The following is a 16,201-nucleotide window of genomic DNA, read 5'->3' as shown; positions in this document are numbered from 1 at the left end:
TGAATTTGACTAATGAAGGCTAACAATTCACTTTTAAGTTTAGTTAAATTATCATTTATAATAATATTTTATATTAAATGTAATTATGATAATTAATGTAATGAATTTCAATACGTTTGAACAAATATTACATAATATGGTAACCTTAAAATTTTGATGCAACATTGAATATTTTTTAATTGATACAATGAAAAAAATAAAGGAATATACAATGTTTCTTCTGATAAAAGAGTTTCATATTAATTCTAAAAAAATTGAGATTAATACATTTATATAGTATTCATTTAAATATCATATAACATTAACCTTATTCATCATATAGAGAAGATAAAATTATACATAACTAGTCAATTTTTCATTCTTTTTTGTTTAGGATATTTTTCGCTAGTATTTCCATCGATTAAATATAATTATACATTTCACCAATTGAAAGCTTAATTTTTTTATTTGAAAATTTTTATTATACATAAATTTTTATTATATACAATATTAAAATTAATACATAATTTAAAATATTAAAATAAATAAATTCTAATCTTGTTACTTGTAAGCTTTTTAAGAGGAAATTCCAATTCTCAGAATAATAAACTTATTATGTAAAATATATACGATTTATAATGATTTTATTTTCATACGATTTATAATAATTTTATTTTCAGTATTAACAACATAAATTTTCATCTATATGTAATTCTGTCATAAATACATTCAAAAGATGATTTTAATGAATTTAGTCACACCTTGAAAAAATTCACAAAAAATAATTAATCTTACTTCACTTAATAATTCTTTACTTAGAATAATTCATATTAGTACATTCAACCACTTGGATGATGAAAAAGAGAGTAATTTAATACATTGAGAAACATTAATCCATCTTAAAATAAAAATTAGTCAAGGTAAAAAATTCTTATGACAATTTGGTTTTGTGCTATTGATAACTCTGCCATCTCCTAAATCATCTAATTCTACAAATGAAAAGTCCAATTAAAGTGTTCAAAGTATTCAATAAATCATAGAGAGCTAATTATTGGTGAAAGGTGTGCAATTGATTTGCATTTGATTTGATATTAGTTTTTATTTATGAGAATAATAATTATAGATTAAATGAAAAAATATTAATTATAGAGGTCAAGTTAAACTATAAGAATAATATATATTAAAAAATTATTTCAAGGGACTAAAAGGATTTAATTATGTTATCAACAGTCAAATGATTAACTCATAAAATAAACAAATAGTAAATTCATTAACATACATATATAGTTAGCAAATCAATTAAAACAAAAAAAAGCAAAAAATAGAAAAATAAATATTCTCCAATGATTTAATTATGATTATTTTTTATGAATTTATTTATCAATATAAACTACATGTGTAATTTTTTTTATAACAATAAAGAAACGGATTTCATATAATTATTTTTATTAATATATACATTAATTAGTTTTTGATCCTATTGTATTTGTAATTTTATGTGATGCGAAAATCATATTTTGTACCATAATATAAGTCTAATTAAAATAAAAATTAAATTATCTAATTTTTCAAGTGAAAAGTTCAATTGACATGTTCAAAGTTTTAATGATATTTGTATGAAAGAAACAAGAATGAATTCACATTCAATATCATTACAATATTTGTGCTTTTAATAGAGTAAAAGTCAACATTATTAAAAAAATGATAATATATATTTATATTTTATAGATATATGATATTAATAAAATTGAAATGATTGAAAATTTAATAATGAATGTATAGCATACCTGTTATTGCAACAAAGATAGTCTGGATTCCTGTAAAAATACCGTGTTACTTGAAAGGTAGGAAGGTAAAGTCAAATCCAATAATCAAAAAATATATACGGTACCACTAATTGAAATCTGAAAAGTATAAATTTAACAAGTGGTGCAGTAACGAAAATACCCTGTGTCAAAGTGCCATGCAGAAAAAAGGCCTTGATACTTCGAATATTTGAAAAAAACAGCGCGAACAACCATAACAATCTGAAATATTCAACAAAGCACATTAAAAAATCGTTGTTAATTAATCCTTAATAAAATCAGGAAATATCAAAGAGGACATTTAAAATTATATAATGTAAAAAAAAAAAAAAATTAGAAATAAATAAAGAAAAATTATTCAGTTTCTAAACTCTACAAAAAAAAGGTGATACTTATCCTTTGAGGAATAATAACAAATAAAAAATTTTAAAAAATGACAATCTCTTAATTACGCTTATAAAATTAAAAAACTTCCATTACAAATATTATATAAAAACAAACTATGGAAACCTACTTTTTCTAAATTTATAAAACTAGTATTTGGCAAAGTACCCATTATATGGGTGGAAGAGGAAAGTAAGGTATTAAAGTCAAATTTGTCAGTGTTATTCAAAATACTAAAAATTTCTTACACTTTAGCAACCGACTTCGAATGCACCATAAAATCAAGAAAATCAAAGAGTGACCATGAAAGTTGGATGCCCATCATCAGCTTTTTGTAGATATCAGAAGTAGACAGGCCCTTGATACGAGAAAGCATGATTGGAACCTGGGCTTCAGTTATGCATGACTGATGGAAATCAGACTTTGCAGTTTCCTCATCCAGAAAATAAAAGTAACTAGTAGGTGGAGTTGGAGAGTTGGAGCGATTGGTACTGCAACGAGAAGCATCGATGTAAACGGAAGAGTTGATCATCTTCATCTTGCAATTTACCAGATACATCACGCTAAATTCAGCTGGACTATCATATCTTCCATCGGGAAAGAGGCCTATGCTGTTTCCTGAAGGGGTGTACCAAGGATACGAGCTATGAGGAATGGAGCAGTTATCGTTGTCAAGGCTCACATCTAGAAGATGGATAGTTCTGTTAACATAGGAGATGTCTTGGACATAGAAATTCCCATATTTCATGGTGAAAATGGTGCGGTTATTCTCGCACACTAGCTCAAACCAACTAAAACCACAGCGGTCAGGCTGGGTGTTTAGTCGAAAAGGGTAACTGATGTTAACGTTTCCACAGAAAGAAGAGTCACAGTCCTTGCTCAACAATCTAGCAGCTATGCGAGCATCAGGGAGTCGAGATAGAGCAAGGGCCAGCAAGAGGCAAAATAGTGGAAGTTTTGCCCTTAGCATGCTGAAGTTTCAGTGGCAAGCAAGTGAAAAAACGCTAGGATCATATCTTTAATAAAGGGGTGATAACAGGTCAAGTAGAATTCGACTTGATATTTTGGATATTGCAATTTGGTAATTTGGTGATTATTTAATAATGGCAACAAGGTCAAGTTTTCGTTATGCATTAATTTAATTTAATTTTATGTTAAATTTATTTAATTATTTGTTGGTCGATAATTAGTTCACTTGTTTAATTCACTGACTTTTTTAGACCACGTTTAATATTTTATCATGATTATAATTTCTTATACAAATCTTCATAAAAGAAACCCAAGCCTTCCCTTGGAAAATTTTAAGTCTTTCCTGGTTTGAAAAGACAGTCAACGAATTAAATCCAAACCATAAAACACTTCAACACAAGCCAATTATAGCTGGTGGGTGATTTTCCATAGAAACAAGAAAGAAAAGAAATCTGTCAACATTTAGTTTAATTGATGCATATTTTTTAATTTAAAATTTTAAAATTCAAAATTTGTTTTTGTTAAATTAAAAATTAAATAAATAAAGAGTCGAAAGATAATCTTATCTTTAGCAAAGAGCAATAATCATTTTTGTGGTTGCAAATCAAAGCAAGTCTTCCATTGAAAATTCGATCAACAAGAATAGATTTGATAATATAAAATATAATATGATGATACAATACAAATAAAATATGAATAAAAAATATAAAAGGATATAATTTAAAATTTTGATAATAATTAGATATGAGTTTAAAAAATATATATTTTATATTTTTTGTTGACACAAATTATAATATTCAATTTTATGAATACGTGAATTTTAGTTTTTTTTTTATCATAATTATAATATCTTATGCAAATCACTTTGAGAATATTTGGTATAGGATGATTTGTCTAAAAACTACAATGATATGCACATAATAATTACATTACCTTATTTGAAAACAATTTAAAAATCCTACGGATTTTAAATCTTAGGGTGACAAGAGTACTATCTTGAAGGCTGATATATTTTCAATATAAAAAATAAGAAATTTTTATCATCACATAAAAATAATTTTCAATATTATTTTTTTATTAATTTACCATGACGAAAGCTGTATTTAACATTGTCCTAAAAAGCTTGCTAGTAAAAATTTTCAAAAATCTATTTTTCTAATAACTTATTTTTAAAAAAGTTTTTTTATTGCAATTGAATAAAATGTATATTCATCATAAAAATAATGAATTTATTTAATAATTTTTTTAGAAATTATTTTTCATAAAAATTTATTTATATTTTATAATTTTTTATAAAATAACATTTAACTATTTTATAAATTATTAATTTAATAACTATTAATTTTTTTGCTTTTTATAAATTATCTTAGATATTTTATATTTTATGATTTATTTTTTCATATAACACCAAATAAAATAGTTTAATATCGCTAGTGATTTATAATATTATAACAAATATGATATTTTAAAATCACCAATAATCTAATCATTTTAATAATTTTATTATTATAGTAATTAAATCACTACCATAGTTTTAAAAATAATACAAAACGTTACCTTAAAAGAAAAACCCAAGCCTTCCTTTAGAAATTTTAAGTCTTCCTGGTTTCAAAAGTCAGCCAACTAATTAAATCTAAACCAAGAACACTTCAACCCAAGCCAATCATAGCTGGTGGGTTGTTTTCCATGGAAAAAAGAAAGAAAAGAAATCTGTCAACATTTAGTTTAATTGATGGATACTTTTTATTTTAAAATTTTAAAATTTTAAAATTTAAGTTTTGTTTTCTTAAATTAAAAAATAAATATACAAAGAAAACCTAGGATAATCTTATCTTTAGGTTGTGGCTGCAAATCAAAGCAGGTCTTCCTTTAAAAATTCATTCAACGAGAGTCTAGAGCCAGAAAAGTGGAAAAACACTATAATAAATTTGCATTTACTATTTTTCTCAACTAAGCTATTGCTCAAAATCTTTTTTTTTTTCCAAACTTTTACAAATTTGGCTGCTCTATATGTAACAATCCATTTTGTACAAGATCATTTGACGATGATTTTATCTAAATCTGTGATTAGTTCAATTCTTTTCATGCATACTTAATTTTTGTTTGAGTTCGTTCTTTGATTCAGCTTTAAAGTTAAATTAGGATTTTGAATTTATTGTATTCAAATTTTATTAAGCCAAAGTTAGAGTAGGAAATTAATTTGCTAATTGAATCTTGGAATTCGAGTATGAGTAAACGTGGATAAAATATTGATTTCACCTTTAAGGATTGATAAATGTATCAACTGAACTAAAATTAGCTCAAGAAGATGGCAATGTTTTTACAATTGCACTAGATGTAACAATGGTTAATTACAATGAAAGAAAAAAAATTTGGTCGTTAGTGAATGGAGATTATCTGTATCACCAATGTGGAATCACTAGCCCTTGGCCCAAATCAACCACTATGAAATTCCTAGCCCTTGGCCCAAATCTGCTATAGAATTTTTAGCTCATTGCATCAAAAAAAGTCATAAGGCTTTTCTTTATAGGTTGAGACATTGATACCAATATGAAACCCTGTGGAAGACAAGAATTTCTGGTGTTTTATGTGGAGGATGTTCTCCTAATGTTCACAAATGTTCTAAGACTTCTTTATCTTTGTCCCAATTGGCAAGAAACTGCTATAGAATTCTTTAAAATATTGCATCAAGAAGTTGAAAAAAGAAAAAAAAAAGGAATGCTTGGTATGCAAAAATTAACAACTATAATTCCCAGAATTGGTTGAGACCAGCTGCTATGTCCTATAGCTTATAGCAATCCTCATCCTTCTGATACTGTTGCTGTGTTTTCTTACTACCCTTTCTGAATTTGAAACATAATCAAGAAGAAATTATCTGTTATCATCACATCAAATAATTTTTGCAAATGGACCTTCAAAGTATTCCCATCACACAAGAAAAATATTTGTCGTACCATTCTAGTTATGAAGTATTCTGACTGCTAATCATGACAATTTTCTTAATTTGTGGAAATCTCTATTCTGCAAATAACCAGAAGTGAAATTGACTGGATAGAGATCAGCGGCAGATGTAGAAGAATTAGTTCACGGCCCATCTCCTAACAAACTCTTTGTCTGGCTGTTTTCTGCATCGTTTTCTGCATCATTTTCTTCGATTTGCTGATAAAACTTCTTCATTGCCTCCGCATTCAATTCTTTAGTAGAAACACTTGAATCTGAAATCAAATCAGGGACAGCAACCCTGCCTTCGAGCATGCTTACCACAGAAGACATAGAAGGCCTAGCTGCTGCAGTAGGATTAGTGCATAGGAGAGCCACATCGATCATCACCATCACCTCTTCTATGTTGCAATCAGAGCTTATCCTTGGATCGACTAAATCCAACAAGCTCTCTTTCTCCTTCAGAATATGAGCCTATAAACATAAATTAAATTGACAAATGAATGAACTCCATTTGCCATAATATAGGAATGAAACGTCAATATATCCAGTGAACTGCATCCTCAGAAGAGTTAGCATTCCCTCATTTAAGGATTATGCAGCACAGTATATTCGAACTCAATCCTTTTGTTCTACTAGCATATCAACATGTTTAAGCAAGGAAATATAGAATGAGAGCTCAGTTACCCGATCAAGGAGATAGAGAGATTCTTCTTTCCACTGGTCTTTAGTGTTGCACCTGCCACTAACAATTTCAAGAGCCACGATCCCAAAACTATATACATCCGCTTTGTCACTTAAACGACCATGCATTGCATATTCAGGGGCCATATAGCCACTGCAAAGTTAAAAAGGCTAATTAAATACAGCATTTTTTGTGTCAGGAGTCGGGTTGAAACTGAAAATTCTCTCTAACTCTGTTTCAATATTGTATATATCTCCTGGGAAATTTTTTTATTATTCAACCTTTAAAATTTGAGAAAACAAAAAGCATACAAATGAAGTAAAGGAACTCATTGACAATCAATCTGAATATAGACATACTAAGTTCCAGCAATTCGGGTGCTGATGTGGGTATTATCCTCTTCATCAAGCTTGGCCAAACCAAAGTCAGATATTTTGGGGTTTAGATTCTTATCAAGCAACACATTGGTAGCCTTAATGTCTCTATGGACAACCTTCAACCTTGATTCTTCATGGAGATAAGCTAAACCTCTTGCTATGCCAATGCAGATATTCCGTCTTGTTGGCCAGTCTAATTTCAATTGAAATTCTTCTGGGCCTTTCATAACCAAATAAACAGAAGCTCAGACAAACTAGCATTCTTCTCTTGATATCTTATTAATGATAAACATTCACATGCGTTCAGGTGTGTGTACGTGTCGCACGCCATGCCTAGGAAGTTAAAGTAAACCATATGGACGAGATCTACCAAACAATGCACGAGCAAGGCTGTTGTTTTCCAGGTACTCATATATAAGCAGCAATTGATTTCCTTCGATGCAACATCCATACAGCTTTACTAGATGAGGATGTTGAAGAGCTGAAATCATGCCAATTTCAGTCACAAACTCACGGTTTCCTTGCCTTGATTTAGCAGATAGCTGCTTAACAGCAATTACTGTGTCATCTGCCAGAATGCCCTGCATTTGAAAAACATATTACCTGGTTCAATCAACAACAAATGTACCTGAGGGGAGCGCTGCAGTAAGTATAGAACCAATGTGTTGCACATGATACCTTGTAAACAGGACCAAAACCACCTTCACCAATCTTATTAGCAGCATCAAAGTTATTTGTGGCAGCTTTAATTTGCCTCAACGTAAAAGAACTGGTCTGCAACTCTATACCTTTTAGATCTGCAGAAGAAGCTAAGCTAAATGAGTAGCATTTATGATATAGCATCTAAATATTTGCATTTCTTGTTGCCTAGAGACAGGCCCCAATGGTGGAATGGATTCTATGTACCCTATTACTTTCTATATTGGTGTCCATTGTCCACAAATTTATGAATGTAGCAGAATGTATTGATTTCTATACAAATACCTCGCTGCAAAGTACTCTTCTTTCTTAAACAGCCATTCCACCAAAGAATACCCACAATTAGGAAGGTAACAAATGCTGCTCCAGCCACAATTCCCACTACCATGCTTGCAGAGATACTACCACCGTTTTCTCTTGGACGTTTATAATCTGGTTGAAGAAAATTATATAAAAGTTGCTTACCACGACGAGATGACATTGTTGGTTGAATATGTATGTTTCAGCATAAGTAACAAAGCCATTAACATTCCGGGTTTTGAACACCTACCAGGATCAAAAACTGATATTGCTGATATAATAGGACCATAAACTCCTCTACGGGGAATAGAAGTAGTGCCTTTTCCAGCCCAGTGCAAACGGATATTTAGAGTACCATCAGTCACAGACACTGTAAAGTTTTTTAAAATTGGTTTGCAAACCCCACCCGCTTCATCCTTAATGTTGAAATCCTTCAGCACCCGCTTTCCCTGCAATTATCTACTCCATTTAACTGAACTTTCCATTCGGGAAAATGTTCGAAAGGACTATTATGATTATGTAAACATCATAATCATAATGGGAATGCTGCAAGTTGTCATAACATCAGAACTTGGTAACAAGTATATTAAAGTACCTGAATGTAAACATCAAATATCCGCCTCCCTAAGCTGCTAAATGACTTATCATCAGTGAACTGTATCTCTGCAAAATAGAGGCCTACATTGTATATTCGATTCTTCAGACAGAATGCATAGTAAGTCAAAGAGCTAGGTGAAAGGCGTGCAGTTGTGTATAGTTGACGATCATTCTTAGAAAGTTGTGTATTGTTCGAAAGGACCAAAACTAAGTCGTCCTTGTCACGATTATCATCCAAGAAAACACCAGTGGTGCTCGTTGCCCAATAATTTGTAGCACTTCGGAAAAATGTAGAATGCCCAGCTCTATCAATATCAGCTTCATAAGTGTTACCATTAACCTTTACTTCTCTCCCTCCACAGTTTATATAAAGAGAGTGCAAAGCTGAGGTACAAGGAAAAGCAGTTCAATAACTATTGGAGGAAAACACAAACTGAGTGAAATGGTCACATAGAAGAAAAATGGATAGTTATTTCAATCTCAAATGAGTCAAATAATTGGCATAGCAACATAGGTTAGAGCAATTGCAGAAGGTCAGTGATTTTTAAAAGAAAAAGAGAGTATTCTGAAGTATGCAGTATATAAATGCTGATGCATCATGGAGAAAATATAAGAAGCGCTTAACATTGTTTAGAAGTACTGTGGGATATTAAAATAGGAAAAGCATTACCCAGCTATTATGATTATGAGAGCCGATGGTTAAGAAGGATATAAAGTTTCTACATACGTTCTTCTGGACAACGAGGGCATCCCAAACATGAAACAGTTCCTCTGGTTAAAAAAAAAAACAATACAAGTCCCAGAAAATGGTCAAGCATTATACCAGCAAAATGGCAGTCGCTCTAAAGATAATGAAAGTTTAATCACTGTGTTCGAAAACTTACAGGTTATTGATCCTTGAACTGCTTGCAAACAAATTCCTACAGACAATGACATGTTATAAAAACCATAGCTATTATATATCAAAGATCCACTCACAAAGAAAAACACAGGAACACAAAAAAAAAAAAAAAAGGCGAACTGACAAACAAAAAAACAAACTTAAAGGACAACATTCTTACACGCCACTTTGTTGACAGCTTTGTATTATGCTTGCGAAGTTGTTATATGAAAGATCCCTACGCATAGAATGATTCAGTAATATTACTTTCTCTTCGATCCAATTGCAATTGCAATTGTAGAATTAGCTGATATCTCTTGCCCTTCACGCAATCAAATTTGTTTTGAGGCGATAGCCACAGGTAAAGCAGGATTATAAAAATTAAACTTCTTTTTGATTAATTGAAAGTGTTATGGTCAACCTCCTCGAGCATACAATGCCATTGAACATTTGGAAGAGAAACTTACATTTCTCCGTTCGTTTCTAGTATCCATTGAGGTATTAGTCCAGTAAACATGTTTCCGGTTAAAAACCTGACAAAAGAAATCATGAAGTTACTGCAATTAGATGTAAAGTTAATAGCTTATCAGGAAGATTTATCAGTTGTGATGAAAAATCTGAAGATAATGAAAGAAGTCATCCATCCTCTGACAGAGAAGATCAATATAGCATGACCAACATGTTTTTAGATTGATGAAAGCTTTGTTGATAATTAGATATCTATATTCATTGAACCAGCTTAAGCTTTGTCCACCACTCAGAAATGGTGGTTGCCCTTTGGTAAAGAAAACTTAAGGTTCACCTACGGCCTTTAGGGATGGAAGAACTCCTTCAGGCTGGGGATCTAACCCCAGCTACTGCAAAATCAAGGGTATATCCCCTTAAATCCACTGTACAAAACAAAGAAGGAAAGGAATGTTTAGACCAAAAAACATGTCCTTACAATTGATCCAAATCCGTAAGAGAAGAAAGTGTGCTTGGAATTACTCCACTGAGTCTGTTAAAACTGAGATCTCTGTAAGAAAATTTTCTCAATTACTTGAATAATCAAGGTAGAGAAAAGAAAAGGAAAAAAAAAAGCTTAACAAAAATGCATAAAAATTCACAAGTGCATAGGGGAAAAAGTGAAAGGGAATTGCTAAAAAACATAATAACATCCTTTGACAAGTTAAAATTTTAAAGTACATGAACTTTTTGATGGCCTTTTAAATGAACACGCAAATATTCTTGCAGGAAATTGCAGGTTACTGCTTTGATCTTGATCTTTCAGGAACTAACAATGGCAGCAAAAGAATTAAATTTAAGCCATGTGCAAATAACTTTTTCAATATGCTATAGCAGCATTGATTGTGTTGCATATAGGTAGTCAGAATGACTTGTTCAAATATGATCACTATACATTTCTCAGGTCATCACAGCATAAAATTTTCCAATAAAAGAACATCACTATTCTTCAAATTGAAAGAGTTTTTCTTGTATTAAGGAGAAAAAACAAGTCCATACTCACAAGAGTTGTACGTTTCCCAATTCCCGAAAAGAATTAGGTAGCGCTCCGATGAGATTGCAACCCCTCAATATCCTGTAATATAATCACAAGAATCTACCATTTAAGTTTCCAAAATGAAAAAGTCACAGAACTTGAATTAATCTCCTCTTTACAGGGGGAGTTTTACTAACAGTCTTCCCAAATTCGGCAAATTACTAAGTCGTGGAAAAGTTGCTTCAGCTCCATTCAAGTCACTAATTCTCCTGTAAAAAAAAATTTCAACTAGTAACAAACATTAGGATAGAATCACTATATCCCTGATTCATATGCTGAAATCTATGAAATTTAAAGGATCCATGCTTACAAGTCAGTTAAATTTTGTGAAGAAACAATGGCTGGAATTGGCCCACTCAAACCACTAGCCTGAATGTGCCTATCATTAGCAAAGTTGGGTTTGTTATATGATTTAAAAAGTACAATTCATATTTCTAATGACAAAATCAAAATTTCCCTTCAAAATGTGTCATAAATATTAATTAATGTTCTCACAGTCTATTAAGTTTCGTCCAATTCTGGAAGATGAAGTTGGGAATGTTTCCTGTGAAGCTGTTGTCACCAATCCGACTGTTGAGAAAACAAAATAATCATAACTAGCACAACACATAATAATCGATCTTACACATAAAATTATAAAAGGAAAATTTGATATATAACATAAGAAGAACATTATTATCTTACAAATCTGTCAATGTAGTGAGCCTAGCAAATGTTTCAGGCAATTCTCCACTAAAATTGTTCGATCCAAGATTTCTGCAACACAAGCAACAACAACGCGTCATGAACCAATAAATAACAGAGAAAATCAAGAGGAATGTTATATTATATCTATAATGCCCTCATATGAATTTTGAGATCCATTATGGTATATGTAGAGATTTATCCTATACTTGTAAAACATCTTTTGTAGATAAAACCACGAGACATTTGAGACAATATCTCCCATGGTGTTTGTTGACTAAGCAATTATGGATCTTCGTACAAGAAAAGACCATCGTTTATTTAAAAAATACCAACAATAATGACTGAAATTATGCAAGAATTTAAAAAGAGTCTCACATTCTCTTAAGGTTCCGTAGATTCCCAAGCTCTGGAGGCAAAGTTCCCGAAAGAAGATTTTCCTCAAGGACTCTACGAATTTATCATAAATAGAATTAATTCACTAGAGAAAACAGAACAAATATCCATATAATCCAGATAAAATTGTCATAATGAAATGAGAAATACTATAAAAGTTACTAGAAAACAACTCACAAGCTGGTCAGAGTGCTTATATTTGCCAACTCTTTTGGGATTAAACCTGTTAAACGATTTCCAAGAAGGGTACTGCAATAATACTCATGTTAATTCATCCAAAATCCATATATATACTCCATGGATATTGCATATGAAGGATTCTACAATTAAAAAGTATTTATAAATTTACTATGCACACTAAGTATTATTATAGTGACCCATGTTTCAATGCTCTATTCTTAAACTATATTGCTCCAATTATTATTATTATTATAGTACCCATCTTCGTACATATATTCAATGGATATGAATCTGCAAGTTTGATCCTCCACACATTTATATAGACCCTATTCTTTATTTAATAGAATTCCTTTAACTTTCATTATACATGATGCTGTGCCTGCACATATGTAATAGAAAGCATACATGTTGATCAGTTGCATAGAACCCCATCGTGGAGGAATTTCGCCACTAAGGTAATTGCGACTGAGATCACTGTAAAAAAGGAGTTAAAAGTTAGATTAGTGATGATAAGGAAAATAAATTTACTATTATATATAGTTAACTAGCTTGCTATCCGTATAATATATATATATATATATATATTTTTATATATTTACTTATTTAAATATGTGTAAAAATATAAATTAATACTATTTAATCACTTATATATTTAAAATATATATAATACATATTTATTATAATTAAGATATCAAATCATAATAAATTGATTATAAATATCTTTTGAATTTAAAAAAATCTATAATAAGTGATATTTGTGTTTTTGAATTAAAAAAAAAAAAAAGACTAAAGGATTATAAAGAAAGTTATCAAAGTAAAAAATATCCATTTGAAAATTTTAAATTTAAAAAGAGATATTCTAGGTGAAATTTTAATCAAATAAGATTAAAATTTTTAAGTTTTATATTTTATTACAACTTATTGAGATTTTTTTTTTTTAAGAAAAAAATCATAAAAAATTAATCATAGATAATTTGGATAAGATTTTATTTTTGAAAATTTTGTTATTTGAATTTAAATCATATATAATAGGTATTGTCCATGGTCAAAAAAGAAAATGTTCACATGGTAAATCTTATCAAGTATCTTTGTATGTTGTAATATATGCATATATATATATATATATATATTTATATGATTGAGGTTAATCATGAAAGAAGTTTGGGAAGGCACATGCATTTCTTTGAGGAAAGGGAGCCTGTCCAATTCTGGTGGGAGACTACCTGTCAGATTTTGTCCCTTGAGCCGTCTGTTTCAATAGAAACCAAACCAAGGTTAGCTACCTGAAGTTAACTTCAATTCAACATTTTGTGGTGCAAAAATATGATGTGGCACAAATGATGGGGTGAAATGATGATGGTATTCGTGCTTCATTCATATACATGTTCAACTATATATGTATAATTCATGAGCAGGTATGTGATCAGAACGAAAAATATTGAATAACCTTAAAAACAAACGAATCTATTATAAACATAACAAAGTTTGTCTATTATTGATTCTTTTACGTTTCTAATAATTAAAAAATGAAATCATTCAAAATATGTATAATCTGTTAGTGGATATGTGATCAGCATGAATTATAATAAAGTGGGTTGAAAATTTTCAATTGAAGAGAGAGATGCTTACATGTTAATGACATGGCAAATAGTGTTACTGGAGAAGGAGCAATCACAGGTAACATTATTATCGTAAACGTTGGAGTCTTCTATCATAAACAAACTATGTTCTCGACTGCATGGATCAACATCAAAGTTCCAATCTCTCTTCCCTAGCGTCTTGCTTATACTTTTCAAAGCTTCCACTATACATATAATTTAAACACAGTTATAAATAACAAAACAAAAAAAAGATTTCAAATGGATGAAAACAAAAATAATGAAGCCAAGTTGTGTCTTGATAATTATATACCTTCATAATTTGGAAGAGTAGCTGCTCCAAATGCAAAAGTTGTGATGCAATAGGCAATGAATATTGAAGCAAAAACAAGTCGAGGAAACAACATCTTGGACTGTCGTACGATGAAGAGGAATTCACTAGCTCCTTGCTTGATTATAGAAAAAAAGGGACAAGGCAAAGAAGAAGAAACTGGATTATAAATAGGCAATAAACACTTTTTAAGTCTAGAGAAGTCAATGCTATTATTATTATTTTTTGGATGTTTATATGACTTTTAAACGAAACTTATAGTCCCCATTTATGATCATAGTGGCAAGTTGTATAAAAATCCTGCATGTGATTTAATGACCTAAGGTCCCATATAGATAACGATGGAAACAGAATGATATAGTCCCTTCATTTGTTTTGTACGTATAGTTGTTAGTGAAATGTAAAAACTTATAAAACATTAATTTGTTATATTTTTTACATATATTTTTAAATTAAAATAAAATAAAAATTAATTCCTTAATATGAAATATATTTATTTCAAGTCGGATCAAGACTTGAAAAATCATGTCCAAAATAATGGAATAACAATGTTACAATATTGACATATGTATTTCTTTAATTTCTTTTAACATGTTATAAATGGATATGTGATAACTTGAAAAAAAATATATGTGACAATATCTAAATCATATTAATGAAATTTACAAATTTTACAAAACTATTTTTTTTTTGTACAAAACAATGGAATAAATATCTTCCTTTCCAAAATTGTAATGGAGAGGAAGATGGAACATTATTGGACTTGGTCTGGATCAATTTTATTCGACATACCCGTATAGGAAAAAAATTCTTTAAATTAACTATTTAAAAAAAAAAACTTAACTAATTAATACATTATAAAAAATTACCAAAATTATATCAATGATTATTAAAATTATATAATAAATTACTATACTTATATTGAATGTTACCAAAATTATATTGAAGATTACCAAAATTTTATTAAAAATTATTAGCATCTAAATTATATAAAAAGTTATCAAGTTTTACTTATATTATATTAAAATCAAAATTAAATTATTAGTATTTATTATTATTATTATTGTTATTATATCAAAAAAGTTATTTATTATAAAATGAATTTTAAAAATAAAATTTCTGAATGTGTCACGCACGTGACAAAAACTAATTATATATATAAATATTTAAGAATTAAAATTATCTTGTTAGTTTTTCATTGAGAAAAACAACAAAAAATTTAGATATAGACATTTTTGTAACTAAAAGGTTACATATTTTGATGGATGAAAAGGAAGAACAACCAAATTAATTGCAGTATTAGACAAATTATAGAGAAAAAAAAAACGGTTAAGTTTATACCGAAAACATTTGATTCAACAATTGATACATGACTCTAATGTGTTCTTTTTTTTTAAGTAATGTTCGAATCCCTCAATCACCCAAACTGCCAAAGAAGAAATACACGAATTGTAAGCGCGACATATACTATCAAAAAATTGAGGTTTATCAATGGAATTTTTTGTTATTAAAAACTGAAATTTCGTCGATAATAGCAGTAGTGACGAATTTAGCGATGAAAAAATTTCTTCGGTGGTAACTACGTCACTAATACTATTCCGTTAGTAAAAGCTGAAATTTGTCTATAATTATCGATGAAAAACTTGTCATTAAATTTCATTGATAATTACTAATGGAGTTATTATCAACGGTTTTACTTATTGAATTTTTTGTTGATAGATCCATTGATAATAAGCATGCAAATTATCACAAAAAGGTTTTTTTTCATCAGTAATCCATCGATAATCCATTGGTAATAATCAAAATTATGTTGATAATAATGAAATTCCATCTATAAAAGTATAGTTTCATCAATAA

The 16,201-nt window shown here is 29.4% G+C and overlaps 2 protein-coding genes across 5 annotated transcripts; both read right to left on the bottom strand.

Moving 5' to 3' along the window:
- Positions 1-1,743: 1,743 nt before the first annotated feature.
- LOC111288788 (uncharacterized) lies at positions 1,744-3,192 on the bottom strand. Its single transcript, XM_022879768.2, has 3 exons — positions 2,417-3,192; positions 1,927-2,006; positions 1,744-1,796 (listed from the first exon to the last, which is right to left on the bottom strand). Exons 1-3 carry the CDS (start codon positions 3,136-3,138, stop codon positions 1,744-1,746), a joined length of 855 nt encoding a protein of 284 aa, XP_022735503.2. The 5' UTR covers positions 3,139-3,192.
- A 2,241-nt stretch (positions 3,193-5,433) lies between these two features.
- LOC111288630 (putative leucine-rich repeat receptor-like serine/threonine-protein kinase At3g14840) lies at positions 5,434-14,485 on the bottom strand. Of its 4 annotated transcripts, none has more exons than XM_022879595.2 (24): positions 14,327-14,485; positions 14,045-14,219; positions 13,593-13,664; positions 12,821-12,889; positions 12,413-12,484; positions 12,218-12,289; positions 11,840-11,911; positions 11,651-11,725; positions 11,466-11,534; positions 11,293-11,364; positions 11,123-11,194; positions 10,559-10,630; positions 10,083-10,148; positions 9,797-9,853; positions 9,620-9,655; positions 9,463-9,506; positions 8,734-9,119; positions 8,389-8,587; positions 8,124-8,270; positions 7,818-7,936; positions 7,510-7,720; positions 7,122-7,359; positions 6,765-6,915; positions 5,434-6,551 (listed from the first exon to the last, which is right to left on the bottom strand). In XM_022879595.2, the coding sequence occupies exons 1-24, from the start codon at positions 14,418-14,420 to the stop codon at positions 6,222-6,224; spliced, it is 2,970 nt and encodes a 989-aa protein (XP_022735330.2). In that variant the 5' UTR covers positions 14,421-14,485; the 3' UTR covers positions 5,434-6,221. The 4 variants fall into 4 exon arrangements, 3 of the variants coding, with proteins under 3 accessions (XP_022735330.2, XP_089615471.1, XP_089615472.1); XM_089759345.1 differs by having other exon boundaries at positions 5,864-6,551; positions 13,639-13,664; XR_016341469.1 differs by lacking the exon at positions 7,122-7,359 and having other exon boundaries at positions 5,864-6,551.
- Between the last annotated feature and the right edge of the window lie 1,716 nt (positions 14,486-16,201).

This window comes from Durio zibethinus, chromosome 4, assembly GCF_047325235.1.
Source record: "Durio zibethinus cultivar Kanyao isolate XHJ-2024 chromosome 4, ASM4732523v1, whole genome shotgun sequence".
Lineage (NCBI taxonomy): Eukaryota > Viridiplantae > Streptophyta > Magnoliopsida > Malvales > Malvaceae > Durio > Durio zibethinus.
Note: the sequence above shows the minus strand (reverse complement) of the source record. Positions and strands in the feature narration are given on the sequence as shown.

What these genes read in the sequence shown, in the direction of transcription:
- LOC111288788 (XM_022879768.2), bottom strand. Translation starts at nt 3,138, where the DNA reads ATGCTAAGGGCAAAACTTCCACTATTTTGCCTCTTGCTGGCCCTTGCT. An exon ending in TCGAAGTCGGTTGCTAAAGT is followed by an intron (nt 2,007 to 2,416) that starts GTAAGAAATTTT and finishes TGAATATTTCAG; the next exon opens with ATTGTTATGGTTGTTCGCGC. An exon ending in GCATGGCACTTTGACACAGG is followed by an intron (nt 1,797 to 1,926) that starts GTATTTTCGTTA and finishes GTATTTTTACAG; the next exon opens with GAATCCAGACTATCTTTGTT.
- LOC111288630 (XM_022879595.2), bottom strand. Translation starts at nt 14,420, where the DNA reads ATGTTGTTTCCTCGACTTGTTTTTGCTTCAATATTCATTGCCTATTGC. An exon ending in CTCCCTTTCCTCAAAGAAAT is followed by an intron (nt 12,890 to 13,592) that starts GCATGTGCCTTC and finishes CCTTTTTTACAG; the next exon opens with TGATCTCAGTCGCAATTACC. An exon ending in AATATCAGTTTTTGATCCTG is followed by an intron (nt 8,271 to 8,388) that starts GTAGGTGTTCAA and finishes TTCTTCAACCAG; the next exon opens with ATTATAAACGTCCAAGAGAA.